This window comes from Neovison vison, chromosome 1 (assembly GCF_020171115.1).
Source record: "Neovison vison isolate M4711 chromosome 1, ASM_NN_V1, whole genome shotgun sequence".
NCBI lineage: Eukaryota > Metazoa > Chordata > Mammalia > Carnivora > Mustelidae > Neogale > Neogale vison.
This window is the reverse complement of record NC_058091.1, coordinates 288,694,489-288,708,125: the sequence shown is the minus strand read 5'-3', so window position 1 is coordinate 288,708,125 and position 13,637 is coordinate 288,694,489. Positions and strand designations below refer to the sequence as shown.

Here is a 13,637-nt window from a genome sequence, read left to right as displayed (position 1 = left end):
CCTCTCTAGCAGGTAACTTTAGGATAGGAGTTTGTGCTCAGGAAACCTACTGTTGAAAGTCTGGGAGGCATCTGCACGTATATAGCCAAGAAGCAGCAGGGATTACCCAGAGAGAGGTGAGAGGGTAAAGAAGATATAGGAGCCCAAGTTATCTCCAGGTAGGCCTTTGCTGCACAAACCACCAGGACATTTCGCTGTTGTTCCTGTACTTGTTTTCATTTCTTTATTATTTAAAATGTTTTTCATTAAAAACAAAAACCTACAGTTCCCCAAAACATTCTTATTTTCTTTTTTCTCTTTACAAACCTAACAGGCTAAATAATAACCAAATCCAGCCTACAGATCTAATCTAAGAAGTCAAGGCAGGACTTCTGGACCCAACTGATGAGACCAGCAGAAAGTGAGCCAAACAACATAACACCACCAGGCTATCTTTTGAGTATTAGAGGCTTTAGATGCACCGATGTGTAGCCTCGAGTAAATTACATTACTTAAAATTTTTCACAAAAGTCAATAAGCAACATACCAAGTTACTCACCAGGCCTTTGATCCTGTTCCAGTACACAAATTGAGCCCTGAACTCTTCTGTTTTTCCCATGGACCATCATCAACTGAAATCTCATAGTAGGAAGCCCTATGAATTGAGAATATAAAACTGGATTTGCTGAACTTATGGCTCACAGTAAATAAGACAAACCTCATTTTTCCAGAACTAATGAAATGTAAGTGGGCCAGCTTGACTTAGACATACCTGACTTAGTAGGCACACACACCATGATACTAATACCGATTAAGTGGAAAAGTTAAAAAAAAATCTGCATATTTCCATCCCTCTCTGATCCATATGGTTTCTATCAATATTTTAACATTTCAAACAAGGGCTCCTGGTACATTTTTACCTACCATAGCTTCTACAGTTTTTATAGAATCTAACACATGCAGAGCCTTATTTCAGAATTCAAAAAGGAAATGCCATTTTTAGGTGAGTTTCATTCTTGGTAGCTAGTTCAGTCCTTGATCACCCTAAGTCTGTATCTAATCCTTCAAGCTGCCAAAAGTTTCTGCTCAACTTGGGTTTAAGTTATATACTAACGTGCCTTTTGAATTGAGAGTAAGCTAAGAGAGACAAAGTTCTAAAGAAAATTCTCAACCAGTACTGCATTGGGGGACAAAACTAGGAATAAACTAGAACTGTAATTTCTTTAAAGATTTCTATCTCTTTGAGTATTTCAGAAATATGAAATCAAATGGGTTTTTCTGACACCAGCAAAAATGACACTATTCTTTAACTTGAACATCTAAATTGCAATTATTCAAAAAATCTTAAAACATGTAAAAGCCTATTTTATAAAAAACTTTATCTTAAATAATGGTGTCATTGATAAACAATGGGTTATTTTTGTCCAGCAAATGAAAAAGTTAAACTCTTAATACAGCTTTTCCAGTAATGACAATTATTAGACATGCCTGCAAACACTAACTCTCAATGGATAATTTATCTCTTATTTTAATCCTCAATTCTCCTACCAAACTCAATCTGCAAAGGTTTCACATGGCACAACTACTTTTCATGTTTTCTCTGAAGTCACCGTTCTTCATAAAAGACAGCAGGCCTTACATTCACATTTAATCTATTTCATAGCTTTGTTATGTCTTCCTAGAAAATTAGGAATTTTAGGCCTATTACATTCAGACAAGCTAGTCAAATCTATAGAAATGGCTGCTATTATGCCAGAATCACGTAAAAAGAAATGAGATTAGAGGTAAGTGGGGACAGAAGAGAAACAGGTGGAGAGGAAGAAAAGTAGAGTCAGGTGAGGGATGTTGAGCCCAAAATGATGAGCAAATTTAGTGTCATTCTCACATGCAGGTTTATCAAGATTAGTCAACTCAGAATTTTTGTTTCAGGGAAATTATTTTTTTAAGGCAGCAATAAAACTCACAGTCCCTTTAGAGTGGGTATACTTCTTCTTAAATTGTCCACTGCTACAGCCCAAGAATAAGACATTCTAGGTTAGAATAGAAAAGAAAAAAAAAATTGGGCCTTTAAAATGTTCTTAAATCTAAGAACATTATAAATGAGGCAGGAATAATATTGCTGCACTTCATATTTTCCAAGCAAAGCCCTTAAGTTTTCAAGGCAAAGTGAAGCCTCAATACAGGATCTAGAACCAGAAATACTGGGTACACATGACAGTTCTGAGGCTAACTAATGATAGGACCATGTGCAAGTTATGTGAACTCTCCAAATCTCAACTTCTTCACTGATACACAGAGCTACCCTTCTCACAGGGCTGCTATGCGTGTGTAACGTAATATGTACAATATGCACAAAGCCGGACGCAAAGCCGGTATCCAGTAAGTATCCGTTGCCTTTCTGCCTAAGGGTCTCGGTCACAAATTCCTTAAAAATAAGTTCTAATACCTCCGAGAGTGAAAACTTTCCCAAGAGCATCAGAAGCGAACCCACTGCCGTCCTCATCTTAGTAAGGAAACAAGGTGAGGCTCAACACAAAAAGCAGCAGCATCAGACACTTAGGAGATAAACCAACCAAATCACTGCTGCCACAGGAAAAACATTCAATCCCAAATCTAGTGGGACTTCACTCAATTCCCGGAAGTCTGTCAATCGATCCCAGTTTTCCTCCTTTTATAAGTTATTTGATTTTTAGTAAGTACAAATTACAAAGCAACACTAGTAGAAGCTCTTAGAAGTTTATAACCTTTAAAATACATGAAGAATTAACATAAGCCATTAAATGGCTTCTCTAGAATCAGCATAAAAATCACAAAACATTTTTACCTTTGTCATTTTATCTTTTATTCAAGTTTAATTAACATATAGCGTTATATTAGTTTCAGGTATACAACACAGTAACTCAACAATTGTACACATTCCTCAACACTTATCAAGGTAAGTACACTCTTTTTTTTTTTTTTTTTTATGAGTGAGAGAGAACATGAGAGGGGAGAAGGTCAGAGGGAGAAGCAGACTCGCCAAGGAGCTGGGAGCCCGATGTGGGACTCGCTCCCGGAAGTCCAGGATCATGACCTGAGCCAAAGGCAGCTGCTCAACCAACTGAGCCACCCAGGCGCCCCAAGGTAAGTACAATCTTAACGCAACTCCCAGCCCCCTCTGGCAACCACCAATTTGTTCTCTATATTTAAGTCTGCTTTTTTCTCTTGGTTTTATTTTCTTAAAATCCACAAATAAGTGAAATCACCTGGTAACTATCTTTGACTTATTTCACTTAGTGTAATACCGTTAGGTCTATCCATGCTAAAAGTGGAAAGATTTCATTTGTCATTTAATGTAGACATTCTTCAATTTCATTTAAAGTTGTTGCTCTCTGCCTTATGTTTTTAGTAACCATGATTATATTATATCACTAATTATTCCTGCCTTCTCTGTCACAAAATTATCCATTATTCATTTCCATATTGCTTCAAACTTGATACCGAGCAAAAGAAAACATTTTATGTATAGCATGAGTCTTACTATTGTTAAATGTATTTATACTTTATGTACTTTAAAGAATATATTTTTGATTCCTTCAAAGGATTTTACTTTTAAATACTTCTAAAAATTATGTATTTTATTACCCTCCCAAAAAATAAGATGCTACTACTACCTTTATCTTTCTTTATATCCCTAGTGACTTACATACAGCATGTAGCAGACACACAATAATTTTAATATTACATTAATCAAAATAATTACAACTGAAAAAAATTATTCAAAGCATTCTACTGAATCAAGCCTTGGTGTACTGTTTTCAGTACTGAGTCATCGGCTAAAACATGGATATCTTTTTTAATTAAGACAAATATTTCTCATCATAATTAAACTTCTTATGAAAAGACAGGTCAACAAACAGAATTTCAGAATATATGGAACTCTCAGTAAACTAGGGAATCAACTACATGACCTTCAGAGGGTCACACGGTTCTGATAGCAGCAACGTGGGACGGAGACTCAGCTCTCATTTTCCACCCCTAACTCATTTATATCTACAAAAATGAGAAGGCAAGTTCTAAATGACGACCAAGAGTTTAATTAGCTTTACATTATGGCTGTCATTTTATAACTGGTAACTAATATCATACTAAAGTTTTTGAAAAAAATTCTGCTGACCATTTTAGTCAAATTATATTCAACACCCACAAAACAGATTTCATCAGTAATAAACTCATACTATAATTTTATAGTCCTAACAAAAAACTTTATTAACCTTAGTCTTGCTAATAATGGTTACAAATCTTAAACTGTCAATACACTTGGCTTATGATGTTGCATATAGGATATAATTACCACCAAGCGGTATTCTGCCAAAAGTGTTTAGTCTGAATCTTATCATGCAGAGAGAGAAAAATCATACATATCTAAAACAAGGGATTTTTCAAACCAAATGGCTTAGACTATACAAAAATATTAATATCAGAAATGACAAAACAGAGGTGGGACTGAGGAACGATTCTTAATTATAAAGAGCCATGATGGCCAAACAAAATGCATAATCCTTAAGTGGATCCTAGATAAAAAAATAAGCAAATCAGCCTTAAGGGATATTATTAAGATAAGTAGTTGGGAAGTTTTAATATGGACTGTTTATAAAAGTTCTATAACAACTGCAAATGTATACCATTCTCTTAAACATTTATAAAGCACCTATATGACAGATTAAAGGCTCTATAGGAATGGAACCTGAATAACTTAAACCTAGGGTTTCACAAACTTTTTTGCTCATAGAACCATCTTTCCTCTTAACATGTATTATAAATGTGTGAGAAAGTTTTGGAAAATTTCATTAAATAACTCATTTCTATCACTTACACCATATTAATTATTCACAATATTTAGGGTGTAGAGATCAAATAAATATCTAAAAAATACTAAAACATGAAATTCCAAACTCAAGAAGACAGGTTTAAAAGTAAAAGTACCTGGATGATAGACTCTCCCCAATGAAGACTTCATTTAGTGCCCTCACTGGCAAAAGCTGGGGTCCCGAAGCCTCAGGTCCTGTAGTAATGAAAGGAAAAACAACTTGTTAAAATTTCAGAAATGTTAAGACTTAAGATTTTAATAAAACATTAATATATTCATACTTTTGTTTCAACAGAATCCATACTTTAACATTACTAACAAAGTTAAATCGTACTTAGAGTGTTCATAAGGAACCTCAGAATCACCTAACATACCTCCAATGAAGCCTCTCTCTCCAAAATAAACCTTAATTCTTCTTGAAACAATTTTTCAAGAGTGACGAAATATACTTATCCATCTCATAAGATTCTTGTTGTCACACTTAATTTTCCTCTGAGAGCTTGAGATATGGAAATAATCAAGTACTTCCTTCCACAGGAGCCACTTTGGATTTAAGGAGCAAATTACATGCATGGTTATATTAGAAACCAAATTGGTTATACATTAGAGATCAGATTTTTTTTTTCCTCAAATAGAAAACTTCAAGAGCGTTTTTAGCAGTAGTAGCACTGGAGGAATACTGCTGCATCTAGTTACTAGTTTGTGATGAAAATTTAAAAATAATAAACCAAACCTACCTTCCCTTGAAAGTATACAGGTAATAAAAATGTATTCCTCACTAACTTGTACACAAATACAGTCCAGTATCTATTTTTAAGCTGAAAAGTTAAAAAAAAAAAAAAACCAATAAACTAAAATGTGTTTTTTTCTATAATTTTTTGTTCTAAATTAGCTAAATCAGGGATCAAACACAGTGACATATTTATTAATATCATACTTACTCCTATATTCCAAAATTCCAAATGGTAGCTTCCTAATAATGTTTCCTACCACTGTGATGAGAATTTAAATAGAAAAAAATGAGATATACCTTGAAATCTTCCTAAATTTTTTCTCACAAAATAAAGCTATCAAAAAACATGCTCACAGAAAAGCCCTCTAAAGTAGTGTCTAGACAACATAAATATCATATAATTGTTACTAACAAAAATATTACAATAAGCATAGTAATTTCCAGTGTTACTACTGAGAAATCAGAAACTATTGATTCCAGATTCTTCCTGTATAAAATAATGGCCACAATCACCACCACCACTTCCTCTCTGGAAATTACAGGAACTTTATTTTATCCCTAGTATTCTGACATACTTGGTATGAAATCTTTTACCATTAGTTATGCTAAGTATTTGTGGGTCCTTACAATTCAAAGAATGGTGCCTACGTTTTGAAAAATTTCTATTATTTTTTTGAACATTTTCTCTTTTTCTAGAAATGCCATTAATTAGATGTAAACATCCTGGATGTTATTTAGTTAATAACTATGTGATTTTATTTCTTAGTTAATAACTATGTGAAATATATATATATTAAGTATAATATATACATATATATATAAACTTAGTTTGTAAAACTAAACAGTAAATCTGAGACAGGAATCTAAGCAATGAATCTCTAAAGACCAATCCATAGCTTTCTTATAAAGCCGCTGAATTTCAGAGCCAATCTTGAATGTCTCCGGTGATAGCAATAAATTCTTTTGGCTAGGAATAAAGTAAGATTCCAACTAAAATTTTAAAATCTTTAAAACATGACATGGACACATAATTAAAGAACAGCCCAAACTTATAATGCTATATATCACCATGAAAAACTCTGAAAATAATGAGATAAGACAGAAACAAAGGTTTGTAGGGGCGCCTGGGTGGCTCAGTGGGTTAAGCCGCTGCCTTTTGGCTCAGGTCATGATCTCAGGGTCCTGGGATCGAGTCCCGCATCGGGCTCTCTGCCCAGCGGGGAGCCTGCTTCCTCCTCTCTCTCTCTGCCTGCCTCTCTGCCTACTTGTGATCTCTCTGTCAAATAAATAAATAAAATCATTAAAAAAAAAAAAAAGAAACAAAGGTTTGTAAAGGTAGCTTTTCCTGATAAGTTTAGCCAAGAAATGAAACACAGGAGGAAAAAAAATTATCTTTTTATACAGTCCACAGATATTTATCTCTTGGGGTCTTCCTGTATCATGAAAGTCTTAAAATTACTGGAAAAAGTAGGACAATATAGCTAAATTACAATCCAGAAAACCGAGAATTCACCTTAACATTAAAAAAAAAACCTGCATTATCACCTTATACTAATATTATCTTAGCAGCTTACAGAGATGTCTGAAACACAAATCTTAAGGCTGCAATGCAAAATTTCCCAACAAAAATGTTCAAATCAACAACTACTATTTATTTATTTATTTGACAAAGAGAGCACATAAATAGGCAGAGCACAGGCAGAGGGAGAGGGAAAAGCAGGCTCCCTGCTGAGCAGGAAGCCCAATGTGAGACTCAGTCCCAGGACCCTGAGATCATGACCCGAGTTGAAGGCAGCCGCCCAACCGACTGAGCCACCCAGGTGCTGATATGGTACATATATTTAAATATGACTATACAAATGTATAATTATTAAGAAATCTACAGATTAGGTCATTTATTTCTACTGCTCTTTTTTCTTTTTGACATTTTAAAGATTAATGCCAAGAATCTTTCCTTAAATATCAACTATTCTTAGACATTTTATAATTCTTTCATAATCAACAAGTTTTCAAACCCATCCTAGAAAACATTTCTTCTGGAAATACACTTAATTCTTATTTCTGTATCTAGTCATATTACATTTTACACCTGAAGTAGTTCACTGTATTTTCTTAAATGTCGTCAGTAGTACTAAAATCCCGAAATAAGTTAATTACAAATTATTACTTCTAGAAATTAGAAGTCAAAAGGAACAAGAAGTTAAATATTGCCCAAACATATCTAATTCCCAATCAACTTACTTTCATCATGAACTCTTTCAATGTTGAAGGCTCTGCTATGTTGATTCAAACTTAGCTGCTGTTCATGAAGGTCCACAGGAACAGGGTTTATGCCAGTCCCTTCAAGGTACAACCTGATTCGCTGCCTCCATAACCACCTTAGAAGAGTGAAGGAAAACCAAATATGTTAAGATAAAATAAGCTTAGGATGAGGCATTATAATTTCACCAAATTAAGAAATTCATGTTAAAAACCTATTATTCCACGAACAAATTATACCAGAAACACCTAAAACCCAAAGGTTCCTCCTCAAAGACAAATTCAGAGATTTAGTTCTCTTTTCAAAAATAATACAAATATCTCATATATTTGTACAAAATCTTCCACATAACTTGAATTAAAATCAAATTCCTTATTAAGTATCCATTAAATCTAAGCTACTGAGTTAGATACAGCTGTGTTTCATTCATACAAAAGTATAACTTGCAAAAACAAAACAAAACAAAAAACAAGTAAAAAACCACTCTGAGATTAAAACAATTATTGAGTTAAGATGGTCAGACAAAACTCTCTCTCCTAAAGTTCTACAATGATTCTTTTTACAATAAAAAAGAAATCAATGACAAATTTTATAACATTTAAGATTACACCTCAAACTTAAGATATTTTTGAGAGCAGGAAAAAAATTAGGTATAATTGATTTCAAAACCAAAAACTAATTTATCAAAAAGCCAGTGGGACAGATTCTGCTAGATTAGTATATAAAAATATACTCCCAATTGGTAGCTATAAACTGGACATTTGTAGAGGTGCCAAACTTTTGAAATGATCAGAAACTAGAATCATTACTAGTGATTCCAGAAATCAAAATTTCATACAATTTAAAAAAAAAAAAAAAAAAAAGCAGACAAAGCGCTTTCTCAAACAGTAAAAATCTAGTCCAAGTCAGGAAATAAAAAGTCGTCCAACTTGGTACTCTCTACTACAATCACCAACCCCATCTCGGCTCCTCCCCCGACGCTTCTCTTTTCAGGATAGCCTGACCACTGAACAAATTAAGTTAAAGAAGTATGACAAAACATCCCCCTACCTGAGAAAACACTTAATAGGTAAAATAAACATCCCAGGAACCTCAGAATGGTGGAGTGAATCCAACCCTCAGCCATTCTGGATAGAAGAGGGGGGTTAAAAATATAAAATCTCAGAATTTGAACACTTAGTTTTACCCTTGTACCAAACTGCTAAGAACATGTAACAACATTTAGAAAATAGAAACACGGCCTCGATCTGATGGAGAAAACCCCTCCACTTGCAGTTGGGCTACAGGGCAAGTGATTTTTGTCAGCGTTTCTCTACATAGTTCCAGTTGGACTAGAAGAAAGGTAGAGGTTTGTGTGACTAAGCTAATGACAATAGGCATAAAGAACAATACAGAACTATGCACTAAGCCAAATATTATCTAACTTGTTCTGTTCAAAAGCATTTCTAGTGGCACATAAAGATATTTATAAAACAACTGTAAGAAATTCCTACCTGAACTCACCACGATAGAACTTCTGTAAGGCTTCTGGGAAGGAATGTGTATATCGAACAGGAAGACATAAATGACCCTCAGACCTTTAAGAGATTTGTAGTGGTATAAAGAAAAGGAAAGAAAGAAAAACTTAATTCAAAATGTATCACTAAACTACAAAAAAAACCAGACATGAAATTTTATAGATTTCTGTTCCATACTTCAATTTTTTGGCCACGAAACTTTCTGTACTTTCAGTAAGACAAAAAGACCAAATAGAAAAAGAGTGATTTTACATCCATCTTCAATGCTATAATACACACTACTAAAGTTTCCACATCACAGTGAAACTAAAAATAACACCACATTTGCCAGCAACTGATCACCTTACAAAATTATGTAATGGTATGGTGGTATTTGCACCCTACCTTAAATTACTTAACTATAAACTTTGGGCAAGTCACTTTAGCATCTGCTTTCTCATCTCTAAAAGAGAGATAAAACCACTAATCTCAAAAGGTTACTCTGAGGAATCACACTATCTGTGAAAGTGAACCATAAATCCCTTTTCAATATCATTTAAGATACTGAGTCATGAAGAGAAATCATAAAGCTAATCGATTCCAATCCTTCATTTACTCAAATATATGAGGGTAAACTTCCTCCAGGGAGTGAAGAGCTTGACATAGAAGACAAATATTTTTTTAAAAAAGTACAAATGACAGTGTTAACATTGCCTTTAGTTAATACAGGAAGATGAGCAAACGTGGCACCTAACATGAGGAACAGCATCCAGAAAGTTCAATCATCATTTACATGATGCATTGATCTTGAAATAAAGGTTGAGGAGACTTGGCAAAACAAATTCTTAATCGCTGTACATTATAAGCGTAAAGAGCAGAAAAAAAGGCTTTTACAAAGTTGTGACAAATCAATTTTTTTTTTAATCTGTGAGGATCAACACTGAAATTTAGACTAGGCCCTAAGTTTTTTAATTTTCATAGTCACTGCAACACTTTTACACAGTGCTAAGTGTACAGAGGGTATCAATAGCCATTTGCTAGAACAGTACCTGCTGGGGTCAACCAGTCTACAACACCTGGGACAGAGAACAATGTCTCATTAGATTGTAGTCAGATGTCAGCCAGGGCCGTCAGCACCTGAAGGCCTGAGCTGGCCTGGAGGATTCACTTTCAATGTGGCTCACTCACGTGGCTGGCAAATTGGTGCGAGCTACTGGCAAGAGGCCTCAATTCTTCCCCATGAGAGCCTCTCCACGGGGCTGCTGGAGTATCCTCACATCATGCTGGCTGACTTACCCTAGAATGAGCAATCCAAGAGACTAATACAGAAGCTGTAATACCACTTATGACCTGGCCTTGGAATCCACACACTTTCATACCATATTCCACTGGTCACACAGGCCAGCCCTGATTGAATACAGAAGCAGGGAGAGAACCACATAAAGGTGTGAATGCTAGGCAGCGACCTTGCAGGCTAATTCCACATGCCTTCTATCCCATTTTAATTATTAAGCATTCAAGTTCATATTTATTTATTGGGCTCAATAAACTGAATGCAGAATACAAACAAGACAAACCAAAGTTATATATTTAATTTAGATGAGTCCATATAAGTGAACCATCTTAGAAGGGGATCCTCCAGCCCAAGTCAAGCCTTCAGGTGCCTGCAGCCCCTGCTGACCATAACCTCCTAAGAAATGATTACTACTGTTTAAGCCTCCAAGTTCTGGTCTGATTTGTCATGCAGCATTTGATAACTAATACAGAGGAGAGGAAATTTAAGTTGAACATTAACTTCTGGGCTTATTTAAGGCTTGTGAGTCACCAGAGTACTTAAGAAAAAGAAGTCAGGCAACCTGAATTACCAAACGAGCTAGGAGGCTTAATACATTCTTGGCCTGAAAAAAGATGAGAAACCAAAGAACTTCTAAAGCCTATTATTCTAGATAGAAAGTAGAGAAGCAGTACTGCCTGCTTGCCAGTTTCAAAATTCCCACACGCTTCTATGAGTATTAAGCCAGCTTTTTGAAGGAAAATATATTTCAACAAATTGTATAAAATGTGATCACTAAAGAATTTCTTAATGATATAAAAATATGCCATTGAGAAGTTCCAAAATATAAATGAATCAACACCAAAGACAATAAAAAAATATTTACTGAATCAATTATCTCAATTACTTACACTCAGGAAACATTTAGTCAGTCCTAGCCCTACTCCCTAAGATCATTTAATCACTCATTTCAAAGGTTTATTGTTTATGAACTATGTATAATACTGTAACAGTGACAGAGGAATTAAAATACAATCCTATACTCAGACATTTATAGTCTAATGGAAGAGACAACAACCAAGCAGAAAATAATATGCTCTCTGCAGAGAATTAGAGTCCAGGAGAGGCACCAGTTTCCAATGAACAATTACACAACCGAACAACCGAGGAAGTGGTTATAAGGGCGCCCCAGGCAAAAAGAAAGAAGCAGCATGTATAAGGGCATGAAAACAATATACACCTTCTGGAGAACTCTTTCACATATTCTTTCACATCCTCCTGTTTTAAGTATCAACGAACCTCCTCACCCGAGGAAAAGCCTCACCCATGGTGTTAGCAGATGCTCATACTTGACATGTGCACTTAAATGGGTGATGGAGGAACTGGGTGAAGGTGGTCAAAGGTAAAAACTTCTAATTATAAGATAAACAAATACTGGAGATGTAACAACACAACCAAAGAATTATAGTTCCTACTGCTGTATATTTGAGTTATAAAGAGTAGATCCTAAGAGTTCTCATCAGAAAAAAAAAAAAAAAGCACTTTTCTTTCATATCTATAGGAGATGATAAACGTTAACTAAGTTTAGTGGTAATCATTTCACATTATGTTATTCTGCAGCACACCTTAAATATATTCAGTCTGTCAGGTACAGCTCAACAAAACTGGGCAAAAAATGCAATTAAAAAAACAAAAAACAAAAAATAAAAAGCAGCCATAAGAAGAATCGCAGGGAGTTCCTAGAACTTCAGTAATTTTTTCTGAAAGTAGAGTACCCACAAGTAAGAGAGGCTCAGTGAAACTAAAAAAGCACTAAGGCATTTTCAATGTATTCTGAAGATCATAGAAAAAGCCTAGAAGATTTTAATTTAGAAGTAGAATACAATCAGATTTGTACTTCGGAAAGAACATGAGGAGTATAATCGATGGGTTGGAATAAGCAAGACTGGAAGCTGTTGCAGTGATTTCAACAACCAGTTATAAAGGCCTATGCTCAGTTAGCAGTGAGGATGGCAAGAGATGGACTCAAAGCTAAGATCCCAAGAACTCAACACTAGAGCCACAGACCACTGTGATACAGGGTGGTCCCAGCTTCAGCACAGGTTATGATTCCAGTCATCAAGTATGGTAGGGGAAGGCTAGGGAAACAGGTTCACTTGTAGACATGTTGCCTTTTTTTTTTTTTTTAAAGATTTTATTTATTTGACAGACAGATCACAAGTAGGCAGAAAGGCAGGCAGAAAGAGAGGAGGACAAAGCAGGCTTCCTGCTAAGCAGAGAGCCTGACGTGGGGCTCAATCCCAGAACCCTGGGATCATGACCTGAGCTGAAGGCAGAGGCTTTAACCCACTGAGCCACCCAGGTGCTTTTTGTACCACTGTCTTTCTTTTTTTTTTTAAGTAGGCTTCAAGCCCAACATAATACTTAAACTCATGAGCCGGAGATTCAGGGTCCCATGCTCTAAGACTGAGCCAGCCAGACTTGTTACATTTTTAATGCCATTGGATACTTTCAAATAGAGGACAGTATGGCTAGAATAGCATGAAGAAAGAGAAAAATAACAGGAGAAAGGACAGAGAATAATCAGGAACCAGAAAATGTAGTGTCTTATATGTCATAGCTAAGGTGACGAATTGTCCCAGTTTGCTTAGGACTGACAATTTTTCCAGGACATGGAACTTTCAGTGCTAAAACTAGGAAAGTTCTTGGCAAATCAGGGTGAATGGGCCCCTCCACCCCCGAATCAGAGTAAATTAGATTTTAAATTAGGTAAGATAGATTAGATAAAAATCTTAAATTAGATTTTTATCCTGGGTTTCATGGGGAGCCACCGTAAGATTCTGAGCACAGAAGTCACTTAATATTATCAAACTTTCATAAAATGATCACTCTGGCTGCAGTGGGGAGAGAATATAAATAAGGATAAGAGTGGAAGCAAGATCAATGCTGGCTATAAATATTTTGGAGTCACCAGGATTTAAGTTCAACTACAGATATTAATGAGTTACACTGGAGATTGTATAAAAAGTTAAAGAAAAAGATGGCCC

At 35.2% G+C, this 13,637-nt stretch overlaps 1 protein-coding gene across 4 annotated transcripts in view; it reads right to left on the bottom strand.

Moving 5' to 3' along the window:
- The window catches only part of NADK2 (NAD kinase 2, mitochondrial), a 43,870-nt gene that overhangs the window by 14,397 nt on the left and 15,836 nt on the right, over positions 1-13,637 (bottom strand). The window contains exons 5-9 of one of the 4 annotated variants that reach the window (XM_044232676.1): positions 9,315-9,398; positions 7,803-7,939; positions 4,945-5,023; positions 1,944-2,009; positions 539-634 (exon numbers count right to left, since the gene is read on the bottom strand). In XM_044232676.1, coding sequence (XP_044088611.1) covers positions 539-634; positions 1,944-2,009; positions 4,945-5,023; positions 7,803-7,939; positions 9,315-9,398 — 462 coding nt within the window. The remainder of the gene's footprint in view (positions 1-538; positions 635-1,943; positions 2,010-4,944; positions 5,024-7,802; positions 7,940-9,314; positions 9,399-13,637) is intronic. The other 3 variants (XM_044232693.1, XM_044232685.1, XM_044232702.1) reach the window with 3 other exon arrangements.